The 15107-nt window shown below is 52.5% G+C and overlaps 2 protein-coding genes across 4 annotated transcripts in view; one reads left to right on the top strand and one right to left on the bottom strand.

The window, feature by feature from the left end:
• The first annotated feature begins 2108 nt into the window (after positions 1–2108).
• Positions 2109–6745, top strand: LOC134346887 (uncharacterized protein C17orf114-like). Of its 2 annotated transcripts, XM_063048706.1 has the most exons (3): positions 2109–3199; positions 3619–3728; positions 5710–6745. In XM_063048706.1, exons 2-3 carry the CDS (start codon positions 3644–3646, stop codon positions 5859–5861), a joined length of 237 nt encoding a protein of 78 aa, XP_062904776.1. In that variant the 5' UTR covers positions 2109–3199; positions 3619–3643; the 3' UTR covers positions 5862–6745. The 2 variants fall into 2 exon arrangements, with proteins under 2 accessions (XP_062904776.1, XP_062904775.1); XM_063048705.1 differs by having other exon boundaries at positions 2111–3728.
• A 23-nt stretch (positions 6746–6768) lies between these two features.
• lrch4 (leucine-rich repeats and calponin homology (CH) domain containing 4) overlaps positions 6769–15107 on the bottom strand; it is a 72570-nt gene continuing 64231 nt past the window's right edge. The window contains exons 16-19 of one of the 2 annotated variants that reach the window (XM_063048709.1): positions 13360–13493; positions 12217–12354; positions 10697–10774; positions 6769–8480 (exon numbers count right to left, since the gene is read on the bottom strand). In XM_063048709.1, the coding sequence (XP_062904779.1) occupies positions 8358–8480; positions 10697–10774; positions 12217–12354; positions 13360–13493 (473 nt within the window). In that variant the 3' untranslated portion in view covers positions 6769–8357. Of the gene's footprint in view, positions 8481–9666; positions 10302–10696; positions 10775–12216; positions 12355–13359; positions 13494–15107 lie in introns of those variants that run through there. The other variant, XM_063048708.1, reaches the window with a different exon arrangement.

The raw sequence follows: 15107 nt of genomic DNA on the forward strand, positions 1-15107 counted from the left end.
TCTGACCCTCCAAGGGAGGAGTTGTAAAGTTTGATGGCCACAGGCAGGAATGACTTCCTATGACGCTCAGTGTAGCATCTCGGTGGAATGAGTCTCTGGCTGAATGTACTCCTGTGCCCAACCAGTACATTATGTAGTGAATGGGAGACATTGTCCAAGATGGCATGCAACTTGGACAGCATCCTCTTTTCAGACACCACCGTCAGAGAGTCCAGTTCCATCCCCACAACATCACTGGCCTTACGAATGAGTTTGTTGATCCTATTGGTGTCTACTACCCTCAGCCTGCTGCCCCAGCACACAACAGCAAACATGATAGCACTGGCCACCACAGACTCATGGAACATCCTCAGCATCGTCCGGCAGATGTTAAAGGACCTCAGTCTCCTCAGGAAATAGAAACAGCTCTGACCCTTCTTGTAGACAGCCTCAGTGTTCTTTGACCAATCCAGTTTATTGTCAATTCGTATCCCCAGGTATTTGTAATCCTCCACCATGTCCACACTGACCCCCTGGATGGAAACAGGGGTCACTGGTACCTTAGCTCTCCTCAGGTCTACCACCAGCTCCTTAGTTTTTTTCACATTGAGCTGCAGATAATTCCATGTGACATGTGACGAAGTGACAAACCATGTGACAAAGTTTCCTACCGTAGCCCTGTACTCAGCCTCATCTCCCTTGCTGATGCATCCAACTATGGCAGAGTCATCCGAAAACTTCTGAAGATGACAAGACTCTGTGCAGTAGTTGAAGTCCGAGGTGTAAATGGTGAAGAGAAAGGGAGACAAGACAGTCCCCTGTGGAGCCCCAGTGCTGCTGATCACTCTGTCGGACACACAGTGTTGCAAGCACATGTACTGTGTCTGCCAGTCAGGTAATCAAGAATCCATGATACCAGGGAAGCATCCACCTGCATTGCTGTCAGCTTCTCCCCCAGCAGAGCAGGGTGGATGGTGTTTACTGTGTTCTGTATGCTTTTTTAAAATCAGATCCAGAGTAACAATCATTTTGTTGTTCTTGACACACATTTACTGAAGGATCACAATAAACAATCTTGAATCACATCCCTGTCTGCTGGAGGATGGTGCCAGAGTCCTGGGTCTGGGGCAGGGTTTGATCAGCGTGGTTTGAGGATGGTGCCAGAGTCCTGGGTCTGGGGCAGGGTTTGTGGATTGGATTGGACTCTGTAGTTCACGTTGCTATTTTGTCTGATTCTGATCGGAGTGGGCTGACCCTGGGACCTGCAGTCAGCAAATGACACAGCACAAAATGGAACTGCACTAAACAGTCCTAGACCATTTCAAAGACTCTGGTTTGATGTTTTATATTTGTGTTTTTGCCATTTGCACGATTTGTTTCTTATTTGTATATTAGGTGTCGTTGTTGAACGTGTTCCATAGCGTTTCCTTGTTTCATGACTGTCTGTGGGAAGGCGAATCTCAGGGTTGTATACTGCACACATACTTTGATAATAAATGTACTCTGTATAAGGATCAGGTAAAATCAAAGCTAAGTTTATTGACATATGCACAGGTACAATGTGTATCGCTCTCTATGCCCTTTCCTTGTCCACTCATCCCTCCCCACTGATCTCCCTTTTGGCACCTATCCATGTCGGCTGGCTGGCTGCATCAACACTCAAACCTTACAGGGTCTCACTTCCACCAGAACAGCTGTGGTGAGACAAGTTCTACACCTGGCCTTACATCTCCTCCTTCAACACCTTTCAGGACCCCAACACATTCCCTCCAGGTGAAGCAACACCTGTGAGTCTGTCGGGGTCACCTATTGTATCTGGTAATCCCGTGTGGTTTCCTCTACACTGGCGAGACTTTGTCAAATGTCTTTGCTCTGCCCACTGTAAAAGGTGGTATCTGACAGTGGCCACGCATTTGACTATGCATTCCCATTCTGACGTGTCTGTCCGTGACCTCCTCTGCTGCAATGATAAGGCCATCCTCAGCTTGGACGAGGAATGCCTCATATACCATCTCAGTAGCACCCAACCTGGTGGCATGAACATCCATTTCTGTAACTCCCAGCAACTGCTCTTTGTTCCCCTTCCTCCCCCTTTCCCTTGTAACCTCGCTACCTCCCCCGCCCCTTCCATCTCCCCGGTCCTCATAATCCTCCCATCACTTGCCCTGGTGCCCCTCCCTCACGGTCCACTGTTCTATCAGATTTCTTCTTATTCAGCTGTTTATATTACCCAACTATTACCTCCCATCTTGTACCCTGACTCCGTCTTCTCCAGTCCCAATGAAGGACCGAAACACCGCCTTTTATTCCTCTCCATTGACGCTGCCTGACCTGCTGAGTTCCTCCAGCATTTTGTGTGTGTTGCTCTGGATTTCCAGCATCTGCAGAATCTCTTGTGCCTTCTGCCTGAATGGTGAGACACCCTGCCGGCCTCAGTACCTTTTTGTTGTGCGCTGTGCAGTCTTGGTCAATGAAACTATTAAAAGATTAGCTTTATCTATCACATGCACATCGAAGCACCGACTAACACAGTCCGAGGATGTGCGAGCATCGCGTGTCCACGAGTTACTAACCCTAACCGGTACCTGTTCTGAATGTGGATGGAACCCGTAGTACTGGATGAAACCCACGAGGTTGCGAGGAGAGCGTACAAACTCTTTACAGAATGCGGCGGAAGTGAATACTCGTCGTTGGCCCTGTAACAGCGTAGTGCAATTCCTCTGTGCTGGCATGGGTCCAGGGGGAACGGGCCCTGAGCGCGCCAGTGTCTCCTCGGAGAATGGGACTGAGTGTGGTTCGTGTCTCCCCGGACAGTGGCACTGGGCACTAGGATTCTTGCTGTGAGGAAAACCCCGAGTTACATTGAGCAGTTCACAGGCAGGTCGCTGCTGGCGGGAGTTAACGTCAGAACATCACTCCTCGTCACTGTGACCCGCCCCCCGCCCCAGTTCTTTGAACCCACCTTCGGCTCCCATCCGCTGATGTACCCCACTTTCAATAGTACCACACATGTATCCCCTCACCCCCTGAGCGGATCCTGCTCTCCCCTCGGGGTCGGTCTGACTGCCAGCACTCCCCGGGTTACTCTGCGACCAGGGACGGTTCGTGTGCAGCGTTGCAGAACCCGAGGGAGGGCTCAGGGATATTGGCCCGGATCCCAGGGCCAGCGTCAGAAGTGAATTCCGTAGGTTTCTGCGGGCCCGCCCCGGCAGCGCAGACGGTACGGACTAACGGGGTTTGCTTCAGGGGATTAAATAAGCGGCGCGGAGAAGCCGCTGTGACCAGCGAAATTTCTGAGCGACTCGCGGGAGAGTAGAGGAAGGGGCGATCTGCCTGGGTTCATGCCCCGGCCACTGCCCAATGATCCTGGGGGTGGATAAAAGAGAGGGGAGGGTGTGGACAGCGCGGGGAGATCGAGGGTCAGCGTGATCCCCCTCCGTGTCCTGCAGACCTGCCCCTGGCTGGTGGATCGATCGGCAGCTGCGGCGCCGCGCTCCGCAGTCGGGCCTGGAGCAGAGGGTGGGGGGAGGTAGGGCGAGGGTTTGGCCGGCGTGTGAGGGAAGGGGACAGACGAAGGAGGAGTCTGGCTGGGGGATAGCAGAGGAGTATGCTGACCCCACCTCCGGTACCTTGTCACAGGACACGGCTCGCTGACAGGCCAGCGATGGGTGTGGACGTACTTAAGTGTTTTCCCTGGTACAGCAGGCGCAGGGAGCGCGGCAAGTTGGCCAAGAGGCAGAGGCTGGAAGGTGAGTGTTTTCTTTGTCCACCTCTCCCCACCACCACTCTGTGATGCGCCACTGCCTGTTCCCAATTCACCGCGGTGTACTACCACCATAAAGACCATGAGGCAGTAGCAGAATTATGCCATTCGGCCCATCGAGTCTGCTCCGCCAATCCATCACGGCTGATTTATTATCCCTCTCAACCCAATTCTCTTCCTGCGCCCAGGTCACAGCCCTCCATACCCCTACCATTTATGTAGCTATCCAAACTTCTCTTAAACGTTGAGATCGAGATCGCATGCACCAGTTGTTTGGCATCTTGTTCCACGCTCTCACCACCTTCTGAGTGAAGAAGTTTCCCCTCATGTCCCCCTTAAACTTTTCACCTTGTAGCCTTAGCCCATGACCTCTGGTTGTAGTCCCACCCAACCTCAGTAAAATAAAAGCCTGCTTGCATTTACCCTACCTATACCCCTCATAATTTTGCATACTTTTATCAATTTTCCTCACTTTTCTACGTTTCAAGTAATAAAGACCTAACTTTTCCTTATAACTCAGATCCTTGTACATTTTCTGTGTACTCTTTTAGCCACATTTAGGTCTTTCCTATAGGTAGGTGACCAAAACTGCACCCAATACTCCGAACTGGGTCTAACCAAAGTCTCCAACATAACATACAATCTCCTTTACTCAGTACTTTGATTTATGAAGGCCAATGTTCCAAAAGCTTTCTGTACAACCCCATCTACCTGCGATGCCACTTTCAATGAATTATGGATCAGGATCCCCAAATCGCTTTGTCCTACCGCAATCCTCACTGCCCTGCCGTTCACTGTGTAAGACCTGCCCTGGTTGTTCCTACCGAAGTAGGACCTCGCACTAAATTCCATCTGCCACTTTTCGAGCTGGTCCAACGAGATTTTCTCTCATTTTTCTAACTAGGAGAACTGGTTTCTAGTCTTCTCAAACAACATTCTTCCCCTCCCTGGTCTGCCTCCACTGCCCTCCCCCCGATGCACATTTCACCTTCCTGTGGGTAATACTTCAGCTGTAGTCTCACCGGACCCTGGATAATTCGAGGAAGAGCCCCCCCCCCCTCCCTTGTGCTCAGGACTGTCATGAGAATATAGAAAACTTGCAGCACTCTTTGGCCCACGATGCGGTGCCGATATTTTAACCCGCTCTATCCTGACTGATTGCCCCACGGCCCGGTATGGAAACACTAATGCGCCAGAATGGAAACCTCTCCGGAAAGTTGTGGACACAGCCCGGTCCATCATAGGCAAAGCCCTTCCATAGTGTTGCACCTCCAACTCGAGTCTGGCCTCATCGTGGCAGTAGAGGGGAGCCTGGAGACGTCGGGATGGGAAGTCGAATTGAAATGGATAGCCACTAGAAAATCCCGCCCTTTGTGGGGACCCCAACAATCCCAGTCCCGGTTTCCAGTGAGATACGGGGACAAACGACTGTCAGACATGATGGAATGGCGGAGCAGACTCGATGGGCCGAATGGCTCACGGTCTTTACTGACTGTATACAAAAATGCTCAAGATCACCAGAACACCGACGCGTTTCGTCTCCCACCAGCATCAAACGAATTCCACCTTTCTCTCTATGTGTGTTTTTGCCACCGTATTGTCGCACAACGTCCCTTCGCTCCATCGCAGACCACGTCCGAATTGCCTTGCCACCCAGTAGTAAACACTAACCCTACTCTGCCGCCAGAAAACCTGCAAATGTCGCGCCTGGTCTCTCCACCCTGACCTTTTGATATCGATAATAAACAGACAGGCCTTCAGCACCACCCCTCCCGTCACGATCCCCCACCTCAAGATGTCCTATTATTTCTGCTCGATTCATAGAGAGGGACTGGGTGAATGTGAAGGAAATGGGGGCGGGGGGGTGTGTGTACTATTCACGGCGAGGGAAGGGGTAGGATTATCAGGACACATTTGTGTAGGATGTGTCCCGGGTTAATCCTCTGTGTGATTTTCGCTCCGCTCAGGTCCCGTATCCCCGCTGGAGTCTGTGCACCCGATCAAGCCAGGGGCCGGCGGCCATAATCTCGGTTACGGCGCTTACTTCAGCGAGAAAGCGAGAGTTTCCTTCCGCCACGAGCTGGACTCGCCCACCTCTGCCATAAACTCCACCATCTGACCCTGCAACGTACGGCCACAAGGCGCCGGGCCCCGGGATGCTTGGCCGAGCTGTGTCCGTTCGCGTCACCCTGCGGGGTGGGACTGGTTGGCTGCAAGTCTCCGGCAATCTGTCCTCGGCCGGCTGATGGGAGGCGACGCCTGCTTGGTGTACGGATTCATTTTCACCTCCGGTTGGGTGAACATTTACAGCGTGGTGTCAGAGTATGAAAGCAGACCGTTCGGCCCACCATGGCTATACTGGACATACTTATCCTATGCTACGCAGCCGCTCGGTTTTGCTAGCTTCCCTCCATCCTTCACCACGTTCAGACCGCAGGTGAAATGATATGCGACCCCAGTACTGGAGAGCGGGCGACTGCAGAGTGGCACCGTCTCTTACAGCCGAGAGTAGACTGGCTGGACTGGTCGTGAAAGAATTGGCCGTGGGCAACCGCGGCTGTTGTTTGGTGGATGCCAGAGTAAACGCTTTGTCAATAAACTGCTTGTCAGGAGGAGTTGTTAATGTGTTTTGGGGACAGTGGGAAGGATGTGGAGGTATTTAATACCCATCCCGCAGGGAGAAAGGCACTCACAATCAGCCCCGATGCTATTAGCAGTGTAAGTGTGATCTCCCGGTACTTCACATCAAACCATGGGCTGCGGCGGTGGGATTGGAACCAACTGGCCAACAGCATGGGTGGAAGGGGAAACAATCGGATAACAAAGTGAATAGCAGTTGATCCAATGGGCGACAAATATTACTGAGAGGGGCAAACACGAGGAAATCTGCAGATGCTGGAATTTCAAGCAACACATAAAAGTTGCTGGTGAACGCAGCAGGCCAGGTAGCATCTCTAGGAAGAGGTACAGTCGACGAAGGGTCTCGGCCCGAAACGTCGACTGTACCTCTTTCTAGAGATGCTGCCTGGCCTGCTGCGTTCACTAGCAACTTTGATGTGTGTTACTGAGAGAGGATTCATTGGGCGGGAATAATTATCTGTCACAGTGCTCGTTGCGTCAGCCACATAAGAAGTCCTGACCGGTAATTTATGTGGTTGGAGGATCTGCGCCGACCGCGAGGGAAGGGGCAGACTGTGGAGGGATGATCAGTGCCCGGGAAGTGTGAGCACCATCGGTGCGAATCCGTAACAACCACGGACGGCAGTTCTTGTTCGCCAGGTTGGGACGCCTCCGAAGCAGTTCTGGGCGGGCAGGAGCTTAGCGCGGAACAGAATCTCCCACAGTGGAGCCACACGCCGGTAGCAGACCTTATTCTTCGGCACCATACACCCCAAGCCAGGCTGTAAGCCCCTCGCGGCTCCGACGGGAGGGTTGACAGGCCAAATTGAACCCAGCAAGATCCCACAGACGTGAGAACAGCAGACAGTTCTCCAACGGTCACTGTAACCTCACGTCGAGGGGGGGGGGGTGAGAGGGACTGTTCGTCCAGACACTCTGAGAGGGGTCTATCCCCACCCCAACTGCAGTTACAGGAATGTAGCCTGACGTGAACAGTCCCCCGGGAGGGGGCAGGTGTTCCATATGTGTTGGGGAGGGGGAAGAGAGGGAGAAAGCAGTTGCGATAGTGACGGAAGGGCGAGGGAGTTTGTTCGACGCTGAAGGCAGCTTGAGACAGGGACGTGGGGGCTAAATGTAGACTGTGTCCTAGTTTTATGAAGGGGCACAGAGTGAACCCGTCCACACACTGGCTAGACTGTGGAGTAGCTCTAGACAAGGAGATAGAGCCCTGTGGCTAGTTCCGGGAAAGGACGTGACGCCTTTGGAGAGCACAGAAGAGATTTACCAAAATAATTCCAGGAATGGGGACATTACTCCTGCCGGGTGACTGGAGTTTGTTTTTAGGACTCTGGATACGAGGGGACCCCGTGGAAACTTTGGATGCGAGAGCAACTGTTTCCGTGGGAGGAGGGGTGACGCGGACTGGGAGATGATTGGAAACGGAAAAACACGGTTGATGCTGGAATCCCGAAAGGAAGTACGGCAAGCAGCAGGCCCGGTAATGTCTGTCTGAGGAGAGGGAGAAGTGGTCCAACTTTCCCGCCGAGGACTTTTTCTGAGATTTGACAGAGCGAGAAACGCGCGTGTTATAAAAGGGGTGCCTGTGACAGGTTATGGTCCAAAGTTGTCAAGGCAACAATAATGTTACAACTAGCGGCCAAGGAATTAAATTCGGAAGGTTCCCGGAGAGAGACAGAAATGTTCCCTTTAAACGCCGCAAGTGAACTGTCCCGGTTGGAGGGGGTGGTGGGGCAGATTCACTTGCGAAAAGCTGGGTGATCATCTCAACTCACTTTCAGTGTCTTGGGGAGAGGGCACATGAACTGTTCTTGCAGAGATAGTACGAACTCGATTACTGAACGGTCTCCCGTCAATGGCGTGTCCAAGTCTGTGAGAGAGCTGTCCCGGGACGTCAGGTCTCATGTGGATGATGGGGAAGGCATAAACGTTATAGTCGGGTGCTCCGGGCCAGTACCAGACTCCGCCGCCGGCCTCCTCACTCTCCCTCTGCCAGCCGCACCGGTTTGCGCCGCGCCGCCAGCTCCAAGTGTCGCACAGTCTCCGCCACCCGCAGCAGCCCGTCCTCTTCCAGAATGTGCTGGGACTCACAGAGTATGTCCTGGAGGAGCAAGGGAGAGTGTCAGAAAGTGCATAGGGTACCGAAGGAAACTCGGGGACGCAAGCCCGGTCTAACCGTGCTCCTTCCGAGACCACATGCGGGGACAGCAAGCTGGTGAGGGGACGTTAGAATGGGGTCAGACTTAGGGATAAGGGGGTCATATACCAAGGGAATAAACATTGGGTTGATCACAGAGCGAGGGGCGGGTTTATTGCTGGAATGGACGCAGGGGCAGCATTGGACACCGGGCTTAATCAGATCGGTGGGTGGCTGGGAACTAAAGGATCCGGCCATGTAGGAGGGAAAAGTTACCCTTTCGTGAAGGTGGTCACAAGGTCGACACTATGCCGTCGGCCTAAGCACGTACTATCGGGCAACAAAGTCTTAATTCGGATGAGTGGTGCTGAGAAGTCTCCAACTATGTGTCCCAGTTCATGACAGACAAGGGCTGAGGAGGGGAGCCTTGTGGAGAAGGAGCACCGTCGTAATCTCTCAACAACCCCATCCCGAAAAAAATTCACTGGGACTGCAACAGGGGTAAAGACCACACACACGACCCCAGTTATCGACAGTGTTGCAGATACATGCGAGTTGGCGTTAATATAGAGGAAACGGGCGTGGGGCCGGGAGTGAATACGGAAGAGACGGGCGTGAAGCCTCAGGAAGCGAACCCCAGTGCAGCCCTCCACCGCCCTGAGCCCCCACACCACGTTAATTACACCATGCACCCACGCATCCCATTCCTCTCCCCACCCCCGCAGTTAGGGGTGTGGACTCTCTCTGGTTCTTTACCTGAATCATCAATCACTGCGTCTCTCTCCAAGATCCGCGCGGTCTGGGCTTCCCGTCTGGAACAAAACCATGACCGCCCCCACTGGCACCGCCGGAACTGGGCATGAGCCCGGGATCCAGGGCCACTGTCCGAAGAGGGCGGATTGGGGGGAGGGGGCAAGGGCAGATGTCTGTGTCCGAAGCGCAGAGCCGCTGAGTTCTGAAACTCTCCCCCTCCGACTCGTCGCCACCTTCCCCATCCCCCCTCCGCTTCGGGTATCACCGCACCTCCCCTAAACCCTAGTTTCTCCCGGGGCTTCCGGTGCTCGAGGACAGTGTGAAGTTGGCGGCGACACAGAGAGCAGACAGTACAGACAGCGTGCGGACAAACCTCTCCCTCCCCACCGTTCCTTCCCTCCACAACGACAGCAGTCAGCGGCTACACATACGCATCTTTATTAAGGCACCGCCGGCACCGACTGTATATACACTCTGTACACTACAGGGTTTGACCCCGGGGAGCACCTCCCCCTCCGCAGAATAAATTACACCTGACCCCGAGGGGAGAACAGGGCTGACGTCCCAGACACTCAGGACCTGGTTACACCCGACCCCGCCCCCCGGGACAGCTCTGAACCCGTAACTCTAACCACCAGGATCCCAGCTGGAGACACCCTCCTTCCCAGGATCCACACCACCACCCAGTGAACCCTCCCTCGGGACGGCGAAGACGCCCAGGCTAGGAGGCACCACCTCTTAAGGTCCGGTCTAACCCCGCCCGTTTCATTTCCAGACATCTCCCAGTACTGCCCCACCCCGCTTGCGGTGGGTGCCCCTCTCCATCCCCCAACGCCCCCGCTAGAAGGTCGGGACGTGCCGGTAGGCCAGGTAAAGCAGCAACATGAGGCAGACGTAGAAGGCGGAGAAGCCGGCGAGATGGTGCTTCGGGCAGCGTGGCGCTGCCTCGGCCCGTTCAAGCAGCTCCCGCACCGTCCCTCGGAACCGGGACACCCGGCCCTGCATAATGTCGGACGGCAAGCAGAGATCGAGCTGTAGGGGTGAGCAGAGGGAGGGAGACACACACAGGGAGGGAAGGGGGGACAGAGGGCAAGGGGGGAGGCAGAGACAGCAGAGTTACACACAGCACACGGCTCCAAACACTGAGACAACACGAAAACTATCCCCAAACGGGTCACCATTTCATCCTGGCTTCCCTCAGTGTAGCGGAGTCACGTCTCTGACCCGCGAACGGCGCAGTGTGCGTGAGGTCAAGGAGAGCTGGTGGGAGACGTCGTCCCAATAAAGCTCCCTCACAGATGGGAGGGCGGGTTCACCACAACAAGTGATCATCCCGGATTCAGGTGGGTGAGAAATCACCCGATGCCTAATCGGCCGAGAGTCCCTCCCACCATCACCTCCCCCAGTCAGCAAAGTTTAGTACGCACCTGGGGGACTCCCAACTTGCGGCATGCTTCCAGAAAACTCTCCACATTCCTCCTGCTCTTCGCCAGGCTCAGCTTTGGCTGGATGGACAGATGGGGCGGGGGTAGTGGAGTTGTTGAAAGTGAGAGCAGGCTCTGACAGACAGGACAGTACCATCTAGCCCAACCTCCCTCAAACCCACACCCTAGGTCCAAACCTTCCTGTGCACCATGGTCCTGATTACTTTCCTCTTTCCAAAGTCCAATCTGGGCCTCAGACGACCCAACAACTCCCTCTCCACCCCTCCCCTATCCCACCAACAGATCACAAAGCACCTCCGCATGATTGGTGCTCCACAAGGCTGCGTCCTCGGCCCCCCAACTCTACCCTCTGGCCAGATTCTGCTCCAACATGATCTGTGAGTCTGCAGATGTCGTGGGCTGCATTTCAAAGAACATGAATCAGAGTACAGGAAGGAGACCCAGAGCTTAGTGACATGTTGTCATGGCAACAAGTGTTCCCTCCATGTCAAGAAAAGAGTTGGCGATTGGCTTCAGGAAGTGGATGGGCAGGACACATGCTCCTGGCTACATCAACAGTGTTCAGCTTCAGAGGACTGAGGAGATTCAAGTTCCTTGGAGTGAACATCCTGTCCTGGACCAACCATGTTGACATTTCAGCCAAGAAAGCTCCCCAGCACCTCCAATTCCTCAGCAGTCTGTTGTTGAAATGTTGGTAGAGACAGAGGCAATACGGTCTTTTTAAGAGACTCTTAGATGGGTGCATGGAGCTTAGAAAGATAATAGAGCTATGTGCGAGGGAAATTCTAGGGAGTCTCTAGAGTAGGTTACATGGTTGGCACAACACTGTGCACAGAAGGGCCTGTAATGTGTTGCAGATGTCTATATTCTATGTTGTAAGACCCTGTATGATAAAATGGACTCGGGACCTCAGAATTTACCTTGTTCTCATCTTGTACTTTGTTTACCTGGTACTTTTTGTAGCTGCTACACTTGATACTGCATTCTGTTATTGTTCTATCTCAATGCACTGTGTAATGATTCGACTGTAAGAAAGACAATGTTTTCACCATCTACGTACGTGCCAATAATGAATCAATATCAAACTTACCAGCAGTCCACCCCTCCTCAGGGTAACATTGTGGGGATGGGGTCCAGACACCCTTACCCCTCAGGGTAACATCATGAGGATGGGGATCCAGATACACTTACCCCTCAGGGGTAACATCGTGAGGATGGGATACAGACACACTTACCCCTCCTCAGGGGTAACATCGTGGGGATGGGATACAGACACTCTTACCCCTCAGGGGTAACATCGTGGGGATGGGGTCCAGACACACTTACCCCTCAGGGTAACATCGTGAGGATGGGGATCCAGATACACTTACCCCTCAGGGTAACATTGTGGGGATGGGGTCCAGACACCCTTACCCCTCAGGGGTAACATCGTGAGGATGGGGATCCAGACACACTTACCCCTCTGGGGTAACATCGTGGGGATGGGGTCCAGACACACTTACCACCGCAGGGGACGGAATATGAATGATGGAGATGAATCGAGGCCGGAGGTGGTTCACCAACTGACAGAGCATCACACCGTTGTTCAATGCTTCTCCCAGGTCCTCGGGCAGTGTTTGTTTTAACCGTGACTCGATGCTCTGACCAAAGACACAGATTGCCACTGGGTTACAAGTGAAACTCCCTCCACACCGTCCCATCACACACTCCCGGGGTCAGACACGGAGTGAATCTCCCTCCACATCATCCCATCACACACTCCCGGGGTAAAACACAGAGTGAATCTCCCTCCACACTGTCCCATCACACACTCCCGGGGTAAAACACAGAGTGAATCTCCCTCCACATCATCCCATCACACACTCCCGGGGTAAAACACAGAGTGAATCTCCCTCTACACTGTCCCATCACACACTCCCGGGGTCAGACACGGAGTGAATCTCCCTCCACACTGTCCCATCACACACTCCTGGGGTCAGACACGGAGTGAATCTCCCTCCACACCATCCCATCACACACTCCCGGGGTCAGACACAGACTGTCCCTCCCTCCACACCGTCCCATCACACACTCCCGAGGTTAGCCACAGAGTGAATCTCCCTCCACACCGTCCCATCACACATTCCCAGGGACAGACAAAGAGTGAAGCTCCCTCTATATCAACCCATTAAATGTGCAGATATGGAACAAACCAACATGGAAACAGGCCCCTCTGCCCTTCGAGTTCATACTGTCCATCAACCATCCATTGTCCCTGCCAATTCCACCCATATTCTGACCTCACCCATACACGTTACAGAGAGTAACCCTCTAACCCCCACGTTGTTGTATGGGTGTCTTCACCCATACACGTGACAGAGAGCAGCCCTCTAACCCACATGTTGTTGTATGGGTGTCTTCACCCATACACGTGACCCTCTAAACCGGAGCACCTGGGGATACTCATGGGTCAGGGAGAACAAGCCATTTCACACAGGTGGCGCTGGAAGTCGGGATGGAACTGGGTTCGGTTCTGTGGGGCTGGGAGGTAGCGGCACTATCCACTGCACCATCATCCTGCTCCTGCCCCTCGAGTTTGGGGACCGACTGTCACACAGCACACGCCAGGGCTAGGGGAAAGGGGGTTCAGCTGCTCACGGACCCACCTTGCGTAGCTGAGCGATTTGTTCCTCCTCATGTGCCGCCTGTTCCGTGTTTCGCAACCTCTCCGCTGGCTTCGTGTCCAGGGGTGACTCTGCAAATATCTGGGTGGGGCTCACCGGGGAGACAGGGCTCAAGGCTGTAGACATAGAACATAGCGACTTGAAAAACTATTCATCCTCCACAGTCATTTTCACCTTTCACTGTCTCATTTTAAAATAGGTTGAAATAGGATATTTTTGAGCTGATCTACAAAACATTGTGAATTATGTCAAACCAAAAGAAAAAATCCAAAGCCTGTCAACAATTGAGGCTGAAAAAGTATTCATTCCCTTTGTAATTACTACGCTAACTTTCCTCGAGTGCAATACTGTGCATTACCTTACCAACTCACCCAATTTGTTGATGTAGAAAATTGGCAGATCATCTGAATAAATACCCTCTCTCCGTAAGATCCGACAGACCAAATCAAAATGAAGACAAAAGAGCATTCAAGACAAGTCAGATAATAGCGAAGGACACATCTGGGGAAGGGTACAAGACCATCTCAAAGGCACAGAAGCACTCAGTGCAGTCCATCGTGAAAAAGTGGAAAAATATGAAACCACAGCTACACTACCTAGGTCTAAACTTAGTCACAGGAGAGGAATGGCACATGCAAGAGAGGGTACTGTGGTGCCAACAGTCATTCTGAGTGTTGGAGACGCAGTTCAAGGCTCCACGATCCCCAAGGCCTTGCACAAAAAGGGTATTCATGGAAGAGTGGCAAAGAGGAAGCTGTGACTTAAAACAAAGCATATTGTTTCCTGTAAAGAATTTGCAAAGTGTCACTTAGAAGATACTGCAAAGATGTAGAGAAGGTCTTCTACTTGGATGAGACTAATGTGGAACTTTTTGGCTTCAACACTAAAAGGTACATGTAGTGTAAATCTAATAATGTGCATCAGCCATATTTCCGACTGTAAAGTACGGTGGAGGTAGCATTGTGCTATGGGGATGCTTTTTGGCAGCAGGGACTGGAAATCTGGTCAGGATTGATGGGAAGATGAATGCTGCTAAATACAGAAAAATCCTGTATGAAAACCTGCTAGCTTCTACCAGAAAGCTTAAATTGGGGAGGAAGTTTGTCTCTCAACAGGGCAACGACCCAGAGCACTCTGTTAGAGCAAGCACGGAGAGACTTCAGATGAAAGCTGACATCTTTGAGTGGCCCAGTCAGAGTCCTGACCTTAACCCGATCGAACATCTCTGGCAAGACCTCAAGGGTGCTCCATCGCCCCTCCCCAGTTGGCATAGCTGGAGCAATTTGCAAGGAGGAATGGGCAAGTCTTGCTCCATAACGTTGTACAAAGCTAATAGACTTATTTGAAAACGTTTACTGGCTGTAATAGCTGTGAGAGGTGGTTCAACTAAGTACTGAGTAAAGGGGGAATGAATACTTTTGAACTGCTGTTATTTCAGTTTTTGAACTTTTATTTTCCATGCTTTACAATTTCCTCTGCTTTTTGGGTTCTGCTGTGAAAAAAAAAGAGCAGGTGATTCACAGATAAAAATTCTCAGTTAAATTGATCAAAATCCCTGGTTGTAATACTCATATATGTGAACAAAGGGTTGGGGGCTGAATACTTTTACAAGTTACTATGAAACAGTACTGGCCTTATAGCCCATAAAGTTGTGCTGACTCCAAGATCAATCTGACCCTCCCCTCCCACACACCCCTCCAGATTTCTGTCATCCAAGTATCCATCTAGAA

The sequence above is a fragment of the Mobula hypostoma genome, chromosome 5, assembly GCF_963921235.1.
Source record: "Mobula hypostoma chromosome 5, sMobHyp1.1, whole genome shotgun sequence".
NCBI classification, from domain to species: Eukaryota; Metazoa; Chordata; class Chondrichthyes; order Myliobatiformes; family Myliobatidae; genus Mobula; species Mobula hypostoma.